At 37.0% G+C, this 14,178-nt stretch overlaps 3 protein-coding genes across 5 annotated transcripts; 1 reads left to right on the top strand and 2 right to left on the bottom strand.

Annotated features, from left to right (window-relative positions):
* The first annotated feature begins 456 nt into the window (after positions 1 to 456).
* Positions 457 to 2,266, top strand: LOC140961304 (protein JINGUBANG-like). The gene has a single exon (XM_073419744.1). It carries the CDS (start codon positions 668 to 670, stop codon positions 2,027 to 2,029), a length of 1,362 nt encoding a protein of 453 aa, XP_073275845.1. The 5' UTR covers positions 457 to 667; the 3' UTR covers positions 2,030 to 2,266.
* A 213-nt stretch (positions 2,267 to 2,479) lies between these two features.
* On the bottom strand, positions 2,480 to 7,795 carry LOC140961302 (inactive protein kinase SELMODRAFT_444075-like). 3 transcript variants are annotated; one of them, XM_073419741.1, is made up of 9 exons: positions 7,540 to 7,795; positions 7,253 to 7,389; positions 6,449 to 6,543; positions 4,506 to 5,530; positions 4,241 to 4,401; positions 3,876 to 3,952; positions 3,349 to 3,673; positions 3,055 to 3,240; positions 2,480 to 2,904 (listed from the first exon to the last, which is right to left on the bottom strand). In XM_073419741.1, the coding sequence occupies exons 1-8, from the start codon at positions 7,718 to 7,720 to the stop codon at positions 3,094 to 3,096; spliced, it is 2,148 nt and encodes a 715-aa protein (XP_073275842.1). In that variant the 5' UTR covers positions 7,721 to 7,795; the 3' UTR covers positions 2,480 to 2,904; positions 3,055 to 3,093. The 3 variants fall into 3 exon arrangements, with proteins under 3 accessions (XP_073275842.1, XP_073275841.1, XP_073275843.1); XM_073419740.1 differs by having other exon boundaries at positions 2,487 to 2,889; XM_073419742.1 differs by lacking the exon at positions 2,480 to 2,904 and having other exon boundaries at positions 3,098 to 3,244.
* A 2,394-nt stretch (positions 7,796 to 10,189) lies between these two features.
* On the bottom strand, positions 10,190 to 13,387 carry LOC140961303 (uncharacterized). Its single transcript, XM_073419743.1, has 6 exons — positions 12,602 to 13,387; positions 12,366 to 12,442; positions 12,206 to 12,242; positions 11,803 to 11,998; positions 10,515 to 10,614; positions 10,190 to 10,375 (listed from the first exon to the last, which is right to left on the bottom strand). The coding sequence occupies exons 1-6, from the start codon at positions 13,047 to 13,049 to the stop codon at positions 10,214 to 10,216; spliced, it is 1,020 nt and encodes a 339-aa protein (XP_073275844.1). The 5' UTR covers positions 13,050 to 13,387; the 3' UTR covers positions 10,190 to 10,213.
* Between the last annotated feature and the right edge of the window lie 791 nt (positions 13,388 to 14,178).

The following is a 14,178-nucleotide window of genomic DNA, read 5'->3' as shown; positions in this document are numbered from 1 at the left end:
ATGCCACTCGATGCACTATCCCTATCATATCTTTTACCACCCTTTATGCTTCTCTTCATATGGTCATATTTAATGCAATATGAAGCACGTGTAGAGACAAAGGAAGACTATGGCTAAAGCACTAGTAGTAGATCTTCTAGCTAGGTCTTTAGTCAGAGGGCCTCAATAAGTAGTTTCGGTAGTGGTGAAAATTGTGACAGGTGTACCTGAGGACCAACGGGTTCATATTATTTAAAATAACGTTCAATTGTAATAAACTCTTCTTTCTATTCAAAAAATTTGAGCCAATCATTCATGAGAATTTTTTAAAAAGATTAATTATGTTAATTTTAAGATAAACAATTGCAAGACCGAACTTTTTAATTTTGGCTGATTGAAGTAGTGGTGTAATATCATAAATTTGTATTAAAAAAAATTGTATTAAAATATTCAGCACCAACAATTAGATGTGAAAACCACATGTTGCCATACCCTTAAGTTTATTTCCCATTCTATAAATTCTCCTTCTACGTCTCCCGCCTTTAATCCCTCCCTACAAATCTTCTCCTCCACTCACAATCTCCATACCACGATCATCACATTCTCATCAATTTCCCAAACCATAAGCTACCTCCTTCTTGATTCTCATATTCTTTTCTTGCTACATTGTCCATATTATTTTCACCTTATGATCAAGAATATGATAGACGATCAAACTAACTCGACAATGTTGGAAGAAAACAACAACCACGATTCCCACATCTCATCCTCATCAGCCGCATCAAATGATGTAGATGATTTCGCCATGCGAAACAGTAACTTCTCGACTTATGATGCCAACGGCCGCCTCAGCTGTGAGGGATCCCCCATGATGATGTCTCCATGGAACCAGACATCGCCCTTCGCCAAGTCCCCCTGGTCTAACTTCTCCGAGAACTCGTCCCAAAACGTCCCTCAAAACGGGCTAATCTGCTCACTTGTTCGAGAAGAGGGACACATCTATTCCCTGGCAGCCAAGAATGACATCCTCTACACCGGCTCGGACAGCAAGAACATCCGAGTTTGGAAAAATATGCAAGAATTCTCAGCTTTCAAATCCAACAGCGGCCTTGTTAAGGCCATTATCATATGTGGTGACAAGATTTTCACCGGCCATCAAGATGGGAAGGTTCGCGTTTGGAAGATCAATCCTAAAGATCCTAGTTTGCACAAGCGCTGCGGTACCTTCCCTACATTCTTTGACATCTTCAAAGCCTCAATCAGGCCAAAAAACTATGTGGAGGTGAAGCGCAAGAGAACAGCGATTTGGATCAAGCATGCAGATGCCATTTCTTGCTTAAGCATGAATCAAGAAACAGGGTTACTCTATTCTGCTTCGTGGGACAGAACTTTTAAGGTGTGGAGAGTGCAGAACTCGAAATGCATTGAATCAGTCAAGGCACATGACGATGCTGTTAACTCCGTCGTGTCGAGCATCAATGGGATCGTCTACACTGGCTCGGCTGACGGGACCGTTAAAGTCTGGAAAAGGGAACAAAATGGCAAGGTGGTGAGGCATGTATTAACACAGACACTTCTCAGCCAAGAGTCCGCAGTCACAGCACTGGCTGTCAATGGGTCGGGTTCTGTCGTGTACTGCGGGTCGTCAGACGGACTAGTGAATTTCTGGGAACTGGAGAAGCAGCTATCACACGGCGGTGTGCTGAAGGGGCACAAACTGGCAGTTCTTTGCTTGGCATCCGCTGGGAATTTGGTTTTCAGTGGGTCTGCTGATAAGACTATATGCATATGGAGGAGGGAAGGGGCCGTGCACACTTGCCTCTCGGTGCTGACAGGACACACTGGGCCGGTGAAGTGCCTGGCGGTGGAGGAGGACAAGGAATCTGCCAGCTCCGAAGATAAGAAGTGGGTGGTGTATAGTGGGAGTCTTGATAAATCAGTGAAGGTGTGGAGCGTGTCGGAGACTGCGCCTGATTTGCAGCAGATGGCTTTGATGCAGCAGAGTGAGGGGAATTTTAACTGGGAATCAATACCATCTGCCAAGTACTGAGTCCGTGTGATCTTGGTGAGAGTTTGATTATAAGGTTTTGGATTTTCTTTTTTAATCGATGGGAACGTGAAGGAGGAAACTACTTGTAAAGTACGAGTTAATTACCTGGAATGTTGGTGTGATGAGCTATTATGGTTAATGAATGTATTACTTCCATGATTATAAGTTTTTTTCTAATATGGTTTTAAGTTGTAAGAAATAGGTCAATGATTATGTTATACTACCACTGTTATTTGATCGACTTTCAATTTCATAGTTTTCTAATATTCGAAAGTAGGACATTTCATGGTCATTACGGTCCGACATCAATATAAGTGAATCGAAGCTATTTTTTAATACAATAAAAATTTCTTGAAACATATAACCTTTCATTAAAAATCCTAGCCCTTGATGCTTCCCCCAGATACCATCCCAGGGGTAGCACCAAACCAAATCCTAGGGTATGTTACATGGGCATCCCTAAAACTGGACCTTGAATATGATACCACGTGTTACCAAATTATAACCACCTCACGATTGTTTTATACCGCCAAAACATTTAGACTCTTTTAGTGAATGAATTACAAGGAGTGCACCTTTAGTTTCATGTAAAAGATTGGCGATTCAAGTGAAAAAAAGAAATCAATCAGCGGGACATTTTGGCATTTGGGAACTACTATGAAGATTGCCCATATAATTTACACAAAGGCAGCTTTCTGCATCTACATTTAGTAAAATTTGATTTGTGAATACGAGTTTCCCATTCTTAGAATGAATAGTTACTTATATACGACTGATAAGATAGGTCCGAACTTTTCAAGAATTGAGCGCTTGCCATGATTCAGCTCATGCCAACTGAGTGGTTACCATCAACTTCCAACCTGCACAGCATTGAACTGTTCATTTCAACAGATTAAAGTATAATGGAAGAATCGAATTTCTCATAATAAAGCAAAAGAATTTTGCATTCACAATGACATTGTACTTGAGGGATGAAATGTTCGAACACAAGGGTCATGTCAATTTCAGGTTCATCGCTTAGTTACCTTCGGGCATCTCACTAGACAAAGGGATTCGGCAACTTCTCAGTAAGAAAACCTGCGTGAGTGCATTCTTTTCGATTTGGGTCGTGAATTTGTGGGTCCCTGCATGTGCCCACTTCTACAACCAACTGAGGCCATGTCCAGAGACAGGGAAGCAACCTGATTTCCTCCTTCTAGCATTTTAACTACCTATCTTGGTCACAGAAAATATACAAGTAAAATTCACTTGTAACCTCGTCTACCGTCTAAACTAGATATCAATGGACTACAGATTGTGAAGGTCAAGGAGAGTAGAACCTTTGACATTGGCGGCCTCAAGTCAGGATCTTGCTGTAGGCACAGTGAGGCAGCCCATCCAATTGCATGAAGCTCGTAGGGTAAGCCTTGAATTTGGTATGAAGCCAAGTGTGGATCCAGCAATTGATGCTTGTACGCCAATATATGAATTGGTTCGATTGCAGATAAAGCATGAATATTATGCAACAAAAATTGATGTTCCAAAAAATATTGCATATCATGAGCTCGTTGGCTGGTTATGAGCTCTAATAGTACAAGGCCAAAGGCATAAATATCAACTTTCTCCGTCAGTTTCCCATCAGAGAAACATTCGGGGGCAAGATACCTAAAGAAATAAAACGAACACCAATCAAATGAATAATAAACATTGTTCTGCTAATCTCCGAAAATCTGTGCTTGAAATCAACCGAAGTTTTTCACATATTGGGTATCAGGTTAGTTTTATAACTAACGGTGTCAGTTTAACAATAACCAATAGCAAAAAGCAAATAGTTGCAGGATAGCCAATAAGAAAGTCTGCAATTTACCCTGAAGTTCCAACAACTTGATTCCTATAACAAAACTCCCATTCACTGTTCAATCTTGCCACTCCAAAATCAGCAACCTGAATAAAAAGACCATGTCATTTGATGTAGATAAAGTCTCACTATACACTGACTATCGCATAGCATGAGGCTGGGTGGTCAATATTATCCATCAGAATAATATGTATACAGCTCCATCAATCTCTTTTAGTCTCAGAAGGGACACCCTCTATCACTGAATGACAGAAAATAATATTGAATACTTTATATTTACAGAATCAGTTTGCTATGGACTACTAGGGCAGATACAATTTGTAATCGAACTGTACTAGAAATTGCTATGCTTCTAAAACATTAATAGAACGTACCAGAGGTTCGAAATCATGCGTTAAGAGGATGTTGGTAGGCCGCAATTTCCCGTGAATTATACATCCCACTCTGCAATCTTCATGAAGGTACCGCAACCCCCTAGCAGTTCCTATGGCTATTTTCAAGCGTGCTTGCCAATCAAGAGCAAGCCTTTTATTCCCTGTAAATGAAGGCAGGTGCATTTCATATCTCCATGAGGTGCCACAATCAGTAATTGAACAGGTAGTATTCATGGCAGAATACAATCACAGAGAAAAGAGATACCATGCAAATGGAAATCCAAGGAGCTATTGCATATATATTCATACACCAGTAATCTTTTATTCCCCTCGATGCAAAAACCAATGAGCAACACAACATTTCTGTGCTGGGCACAACTCAAAACTCGCACTTCCCTGCAAAAATCATCTTCTCTTTGAGGCCCAGAAAACTTTAGTCGCTTCACTGCTATGACCAACCCGTTATTCAGAACCCCTCTGTGTACCAAACCTAACACACCTTCTGCCACAAAATTTGTTGCTGAGAAACCATTTGTAGCTTCCTCTAGCTCTTTGTAGTGAAATTTCTTTGTGGGTTTTCCGAATGCTGGAGCCTTAGATTGACACAGAGAACACAAAGGAGGTGGTGTTGGACAAGTTTTACCAAGAGAGACAGCATCCCGAATGCTATAGTCAAATACATAATCTCCATCACCAATTTCATTAAGAACAGGTCCTCTTACGTTATCTTCCTTATATTGAGAAACATTATCTAATTCCTTCCTGGAAGAAGTATATGCGGTTTTAGAGATATTATTAAATTTTACGGTTGCTGGACTTTTCTCATCAACCGTGTCATTTTGTGTAATCCAGAAGATTCTTTGATTCCTACAAGCAGCCAATTCCATGTTTTCTGATACATTGATTATTCTTTTGCTTAAATTGTTGAACACGTACCGTCTGGTGAGTGGATTTTTATTTTTATTCACCCCGTCATAAAGGGGATTTTGTTCATAAACAACAAATACGGAAGCCCCAGTGTCAGAACTTGATAATGAATTTTCATCTGAGGTCCTAGTGCATGAGGTATTTGGGTCCTCAGGACTGCTAACAGGTGTGGTATGCTTCATATTTTGGCTGTGCAAGTTTTCGAAATCTCTAATAGGTGAAGAAGTAGTTGAATAAAAGGGTGTTTCAGGATCATTTGAGCTTGCAAGATTGAGACGAAGGACTTTTGGCTGGGAACCCTTCATGACCACTATGTTACAATGTAGTTCATCGATGCAAAGCTTTAGCTCTTCCTTCAGTTTCCTGTATTAGGAGGAAAACACCAATAAGATTGCTTTTCAGATCCGAATAACATGGATGTGTTAGTACCTATTTGAAGAAAAAGCAGACAATTTAGAACAGCAATATCATGCCGTTGATTGAGTCAACTAGTATAATAGATATGCCGATGCTGGGTTGAATTTACAATTATATTTTCCCATCAAAAAAGTTTCTTTGAATTAATTTGACATAAATAACTATTCCTGATGCCGTTCATAAGTGAAATATTGTAGTCTTAGCAGTACCGAAGCCACTTAACAGATTTAACATACCAACAGAGACAAAACTCGAAATTTTTTTGCATGCAAGGCTTGAACCGTAATGTTGATATTATTGTGGAAGAGGAAGATGAGAAGTAGATTCATGCCAGACCTTATTAGCAAGAGCCAAAATGATATTTTAGATCTGAAAATCCAATTGAAGCGCTCCAAAATTTTTAACGACCAGAATCAACATGCATCAAGCCGATTCTTTCTAACCTCGATCAATTCATTTGCTTTACTTATGTATGGAACTCTCGTAATACTTGGTCACAAAATAGAGGTCACACCTTGAGTACTGGATATTCAAATGAGAGGAAATATGCCAAACACATAGCTTAATTACTGACTATACATCATAGTACCAAAGTTCAATGATTTTCACCACTGCATGCACAGGTTGTAATTTGAACATATCAAACTATCAATTCTCAAGCATGTATAGTTGATAGGGGCGAGACAGTAAAATTTGAATGATTTAACTGAATTTGGACACAAAGAATGTGGATACAAAGTATTCCCAGTTCACAATTCTAGGCTGACAATGAAGCTACTAATATGTTAGTCTATCAAACAGTACGTCTTATTTTAGGAACTTTCCATATCAGGAAAAGTACAAAACCTATTTACGTTTATTTACTTGTCCAAAATGACCCAGTTGGCTGCATTGCTTTTTGCTTCAGCTACGACAGCACCGGCAGACGTAGCTGATATAACCTTAATCTGCACTCTCACCTGCAACCAACAACTAAATATCAGATGCATAATATTGCATATATCTAGCAATTTAATTTCATCAATGATGAGCTCTTTTCCTCCTCATTTGGCAGCGGGACTAAAGAGGGCAAAAATACAATCATCTACAATTAAGCCTGCATGCTACAGAATGGCTGCTCTACCTTGAATCATATCCAGGAAAAGCTTGTGTTATAGTTTTTGACTGTAGTGAAAAAGAAAAAACTATACTGTCCATGGTTCAAGATTTTATTTTCATTGTGGCATATAGCATCTTAGAAGGATGAGCATTGCCAGAATGTAATCATTTAAACCAATCACCTAAGAAAAATGCAAGAGCATACCAAAAGAATTTCTTGATTTCTCATTAGATTTTCTAACGCACAAGCAACCCCTCAATAACTTTACTGTTTTCACAAGACCTGATTCACCTGAACATGCTTACAAGGTAAGAACCTTCTTACAGACAACTCAACCAAGTTTTTAGCTGAAAAGATATTTTCCAAATTTCATGAAAATGACGTTCATCTCCCCAAAGTGCCAGGAGTGGCGGTTAGTTGGCAATTCCGGCGAGAAAATTACTCCAGCTTTAGCCCAAAAGCACTAAATATCCCACCACTGGATCCCAACCAAAGCAGTAATTTCATAGAACATCCATAAAAATTAATTAAAAAAAAGGAAACAAGAGGGCACGGAAGTAACAAAGTACCTGGATTTGATCCTGAACTTTGAGAACCATCTGAGAACAAGACTCAGAGATTCGACCAATCCGATCCGGTAACAAAGCCGGGACATTACTGCGACAGTCCCCTTTCAACCTGGAAAACCCCCAAAATCTCCTCCCATCTGTTACGTACACACACACACAAAACACATAACGTGTCCGATATTACTCCCAGTGAATACACAAATTCAGCGATGCATCTCTGTGGAAGGAAAAAGAAGAAGAAAGGAACACTTCAAGGACCGAAATTAGCTCAGAATTTAGGAAATTACCGGTTTTTTTGGGGGAAACGATGGCGAGGAGAGTAACACAGTCACCGGGGCGCACCGCATGGGTGAGAGCCCAAGCCAACGCAACCTTGGAGATGACCTTCTCTACTTTGACCGCCACGATCACTCTCTCCGCCGTGGCTACACCGCGTCGATTGGCTGCTTCTGTTTTTGGCGGGAACATGTTGGACGACGTCCGGTTAACTGTACTACTTGGTGACGTGAGATTGGGATGAATGAGAAGTTTGATTTATTTATATATTATTATGACACAAATTTGTGTGACACGGTCTCACGGGTCGTATTTGTGAGACAAATATCTTATTTGGGTCATATATGAAAAAAAATTACTTTTTTTGTGAAAATGGGTAGGGTTGACCCGTCTCACATATTAAGATCCGTGAGACCCACTCTATTATTATTATTATTATTTATTATGAAAATAATCAGAAATAAATGTTGATACTTTTTTATTTATTATGCATTATTATTGAGTACGTTTATTAGGGATTTAACTTTGATAGGATTTAATTAATTTGATCTATATTTAAATTAAAAAGTGAGGCTTTTAATATAATAATAATATTTTTTTATAAATCTGATCTGATTAAAATTTTATATAACAAAATTGACTCGTGACTCGTGTGACCAAGATTTTTTTATTATTAAATGTGACCTAAAATATAGCCAACTACACCTTCATTTATTATGAAAGATAAAATATAATATAATGAATTAAAAACTCAACCATGTATTTATTCAACAAAAGATGGTAACCAATCAAACACAATTGTCAGACAAACCTATAGTAAAGTCAAACTCAATATAATCTAAATTACTAATATATCAAATATATATTTTGAAGTTTAATGTTTTAAATATATAATTCGAAATGAAACTAAAACTAATTTATTTTTAAAAAAAATATTTAATCCACGTTAGAAATGAATAATTTGCGAATATTGGAGGAGTGTGTGTCAAATGTTTATTTTCCGTGACAGCAAATTTGCATGAAGAACACAATATATTCTCATTTGGAAAGAGTAGATGGACGGACGTGATTCCGCGACAGTGATGGTTCACGATAATGGACGGCTGAATGTTGTGATTGGGATACAATGGTGGCTAGTTACTTTTTTGTAGCAGAGGATCGTTAAAGTTGTAATGGAGGGGTTGTATTCAAGACAGGTCAGATGGGAAATAATTATCATGTGATTGGAATTATTGTGCAACTATTTCATTCAACACCACATTTTTTTTAAGTGACCACAAATTCCTTATTTTCTTTCCTTTTTTAATCTTTTGAAATGATGTCGAAACTGAGACCGAAGACTTGGCTCAATTGTCTCACCGGAATTCTCTATGTATTACTCAAGTTCGAGTCTTCTCCACTCCCTATATTAGGATATCAAAAAAAAAAAAAAATTTGATGTCGAAACTTGATCATTATATTTGTATGCATTAATCATATGTTTGCTCTTTCCAAAAAAAAAAATCATATTTTTTCTAAGTCTGGTGAGCAGATTTTTATATTTTTGTAATTTTAGTCGTGTATTGATGTGGTATTGATGCTGCATCGAGGTGACGTTAACATGCAGTTGGCGTACGATATTACTTGTCAACATTCTTGATCAACACGACTAAAATTACAAAAATATAAAAATCTGCTGTCAACATTCTTGATCAACACGACTAAGACTAAAATTTGACAACATATAAACCAAAATCGCTGAGAGAATAAGAAGGGGGGGAGCATGGATTAGTACTGCTCCAGTTTTGGAAAACATTTAATAAATTGGCCTAATTTTCATTTTCAGTATTGTTGACATTTGAAAATCTAAATTTTTGTTGCAAAAACTTTCGTTGATCTACGAATTTTATTTAAGATGTTATCCACAAATCTCAGAACAGCTCTCATACTGCTTCTTTGGTTCGTTTTGTTACTCAAACACGAAACGAGATAATTAATGAACTACTTCGTATATTACCTACATTTATCTATATGTTACACGAGCAAGGAACATCAGCTCCGAAGCTTCCAAACCCGGTATCTATTCCGATTCAATGGGCGTGGTCGAGGGCGATATGTGGATCAGAACAAGAAGCATATGCTATAAACCGATAGTCCCGAAACTACGGTTGAGCCACGTCCATTTTTAGATGTATAATTAATGTCACGCTCGAGCATAGGCTTATGTGGGCGTGACTGCACAATGGACCCCTACAACAACTATTTTGTATCTTTCAATAGCTTTATTAAAATGGTTAAAATATGTTGCTATAGGAATCATTGTAGTCATTATAAAACATTTCAATTTTTTTTCTAACCCACGAGGAATAGGTGTATCACAATTATCCTCCCGAAAATCCATCTTAATTTTTTTAAAAATGCCATCTAATTTCACTTGAAATTATACTTTTTTTACCCATGCAACTTATGAAATGACATTTATTTACAGTTTTTGACCCCATCGGGTCCTGACTTGGGCAGGCCAACTTAACAATATTCCTCAAAACTATGATAAATCTAGCCAGAAAATCGTTGATCTCTTCCAATAATTAATCTCGCAATTCTTTTTTGCATCGAAAACATATGAAGAACGTGGGAAAAATTAAGATTTTGCCTTTGTTTGATCATACTCTATCCTAAACATATGGCAAATGTATGTATATTTAATCAAAGAGTTAACAGTGCAGAAGAGGTGTCCATTCTCAGGCTTGGCCTTCCTAGTGTTAACTCTAAATCAATCGACAAATCTTGAGAAGAAAATGGTCGATTGAAATCATTCGACGTTCCCTTTTCTGCTGATAAATTGTGTGTTGTCTCTACTCCATCCACCTACATTCATGAATGAAAAACAATGTATATGTTCATAACATGAAATATGGATATCTTAGTCAAAATTTATAGGCATATTCTAGATTATTGTATTTGTAAATTATTTTGAACAAAATATTTTGTAAAACTATATACATACCTTAATTACATCAACTTCCGCTTGTAAATTACTCGAACCATTTAGTTGACTCGACGGACTCATTACACGAACATTATCTCGAGCTGATGGTCGAGAAATTCTGGTGAGAGTGATCAAGATTAGGACAATGTATCAGAATACTTAATAACAATAATAATCGCATCAAATTTGATATTCAATGTTTGATACAAGTAAACTTATTCTAGATCATCCCTTATATGCCAAGTTTAATATTTTATTAGAGTATCATCGTCTTATGAAAATAATCAAGAAATTATTTAATTACCTGTTAAAGGAAACTAATTAAGAAATTATTTCAGGAAACTAATTAAGAAATTATTTTGAAATTTTTTAGTACCATATTTGAAACTTTAATTAAACTTTGTTTCAAAATAATTAAGTCTTTGTAATTGTTTTTGTTTGGCCTGATCAGCTTTGTACGAAGCCATCAAGAAATTAAGTCAACAAATCCAGCCAAGATTTCGTCTATATTCAAACATAGGATCCCTTATACCGTGACACCAAATGGCACCCTAAAACATTATTTATTACCCAATTATGGAGATTTCAACCGTTCCTTTGACTTTAATTTATTGCCAAATACCTCGATATTTGTTCCTTCGAGAGATTTAAAATGGATTTGAAGATTTCTTTTGCCCAAAAGTTGGCATGGCTAAATTGACAGCTAGCTAGCTGCTTCCAAAAAATTAAATCAAATAAAATATAATTAAAAAATATATTTAATCTATCATGAAAATTAAAATGTCACATTTGACCAACAAACTAAGCATGCGATTTTCTTCTATTTTTTACTTTCATGGATGTCATAAAATTGTTTACATCTAATATTTAAGAATGATGAATAAATACTCTAAGAAATAAATTCAAGTTTGGGGATGCAAAGACATGATGATTCATTATAAGATATATTAAAAATAGGGATGAGACCGAGAAAACGAACAATTTAATGGATGAAACTTGATTGATTAATTTTGAGACCAAGAAAAAGAAAAACTTTAATTCTCCAAAATCTTCAAAACCTTATATTTTAAAATTTTGCTCCCATTCTGTCTATTTTTCTCTCCACCAAAGCATGGCATAAATGGTACTGGATCTAGAGTTTTTTTTTAAAATAAAAAAAATAAAAAAATCCATACCATATCTCGTCCCATCGTATATCCAGTCTTATATGTATGGATTCACCCCTATTGTTATTGATTAATGCATGGAGTAGGTAGATGGATTATGACAAAATGTAGTACTAGTGAAGGTTGCGGAGTGCACTCACCTCTGAGCATCAAGAATTAATGTCTTTGAATTTGGTTGCAATGATGATAGTACTAATGGTGGTGGAGCAGCTATTGGACTGATCAACGTTTTGTGAATATCAATATCATGAGCCTTTTGATCATCTTGATCAATACCTCCAACTTGTAATCTCAGTCCAAAATCTGTCTGCCCTTGATCAGCTGCGACGTTTTCAACTATAGAGACAATGGAAACATACACTTTATCAGAAGAACTGATTCACTCAGGGCTTTGAGGTTAGTGGGAACAGAGTTGATGGAAAATTTTGTCGTCATTGGATCATAATTACGAGCACAAACAAAGAGAATATTATATAATGGGAGTGGGATTGATCCAAATGGGGCCTCTTTTGTGAAGGAAAATTATGATCTGAATTTAGTTACCTGTTCCTCTTTCAGTGCTCTTCACTGTTCTATACATCTGCAACAATGCGAACCAACCCAAGAAAATAATGTTGTAATTAGAAACAAAAAGTTTTTCAAAGGGAAAACACCATTTTCATGATTTTTGTTTGCTTCAATGAATAAATAGTTTGATAATTACCTGTAAGTGACTCTTAACATGAGCTAGCGTCAGATCTTTCACATTCATCAACTCAAGTACAGATTTCGGTGTTGCTCCTGTAAATATTTATGGAGAACCAAATTAAAATTAACTGAAAATTTTACCCTTTAATCAGTTGATCAATCAGATAATAGCGCAGTCTATACTATTTGTAATAATACACATGATTTTGTAAAATTTTCTTGAAAACGTTTCATTCAAGTGTTTTAGCGTACTTTCATGGCCGCCCAGTAGCTCAACTGCGTGAACAAAATGGGCATGAAGAGTGGAAGTCCATCTCATTCTGGGAGCTCTAACGCTTCTCTTACTAATCCCATTCACCATCCTTGAACTCCTTTTGAACTCCCGGCTCCCATATACCTGTGGCTGATAATAATGCTGAAAATTTCTTGGAATCTGAACAGGAATAGGATTTAACAATCCTACCATATTTTCAAACCCTAAACCCAAAGTGGGCTCAATCTGCTGATGGCTAAAACCCTTTTCTGCAGTGAAAAATCCATTCTCATGGCTCAGATCGCTTCCATTACTGCTGGTGGAGGATTCTTTGAACTGATCAGTACGGTTGGATACCGAAGGTGTACTGATCTGCAAAGAAAGATCAGCCGCCAAGGGAGAACCTTTCGTATTTCCCATATTCATTTGTTTTGAGCTAAAAAACATTCTGAACAGATCGAAGAAACGCAGGAGAAGTCGCTAAATAGGAGTAACTAAATTGTAAGAAGATCGAATGAAAGTCTCGGGCTTTGGGAAGAGGGTAGTAGATATTGAAATGGGTAGGCAAAAGGTTAATTATTATATCATGAGTGCCTTATGATTTGCATGGATGTGAAGTGTGTGCTAGTGTGTGTGAGAGGGTGTGGTACTGGTAGGCGCCGGAGGGGGGGGGTGTTAGGCTTTTTACTTTCTAGGTGTAGTATAGGGTTTGATGATAAAGAAATGGAAGAAGATGAACAGAGAGATAAAGGACTTGCAGAATGCTTTTCATAGTCAGAATGTCAGATAAAAATAATGGTGGGGAGACAGCAAATTAATTAAACTACACAGGATTTACAGGGTTTTGAATAAGAAAGCCAAGCCATGAGAACAGCGACGTGAAAAATATATTACAAATTTTAATGAAGAAGAGAGTAAATTTTAAGATAAAGAAAAATGAAGTACGATAATTATACCTGATATCTTAATTTTTATATATATAAAAAATATCAAAAAATATATATATAAGTATTATTTTGACGACATTTTTTGCATCGTCCAATACATGGTCTCACGTGAAAAATTATATGTGATCAATATATATCATTAGGTTATATTAGTTAGGTTAAAATAATATCTCCTCACCCCTATGATTATTTATCACACTCTTAATCTATCTTATTTTTTCAATTTTACCATTCTCTTAAATCCAAACTCACCATCATTTCCTTCCACCGACCGCTCACCAGCCACCGCCGACCGCCGCCATTGGCAACCGTTGACCACCGCTGCCTGCCGACCACCGCCGTCGCCGCCGACTGCCGCTGTCGCTTTCGGCCGACCGTCGGATCGCCGGACCGCCGACGCCGTCGACCGTCAGACCACCTCCATTGACGGGCCGTCGCCGAACCACCGTTAGCCGTCGCCGGAGTAAAGAAAAAAATAAAGAAAAGGACAATTTCANGGTCTCACGGGTCGTATTTGTGAGACAAATATCTTATTTGGGTCATATATGAAAAAAAATTACNGGTCTCACGGGTTGTATTTGTGAGACGGATATCTTATTTGGGTCATATATGAAAAAAAATTACTTTTT

The sequence above is a fragment of the Primulina huaijiensis genome, chromosome 16 (assembly GCF_012295235.1).
Source record: "Primulina huaijiensis isolate GDHJ02 chromosome 16, ASM1229523v2, whole genome shotgun sequence".
Classification (NCBI taxonomy): Eukaryota; Viridiplantae; Streptophyta; class Magnoliopsida; order Lamiales; family Gesneriaceae; genus Primulina; species Primulina huaijiensis.
This window is presented reverse-complemented; position numbering and strand designations above follow the sequence as displayed.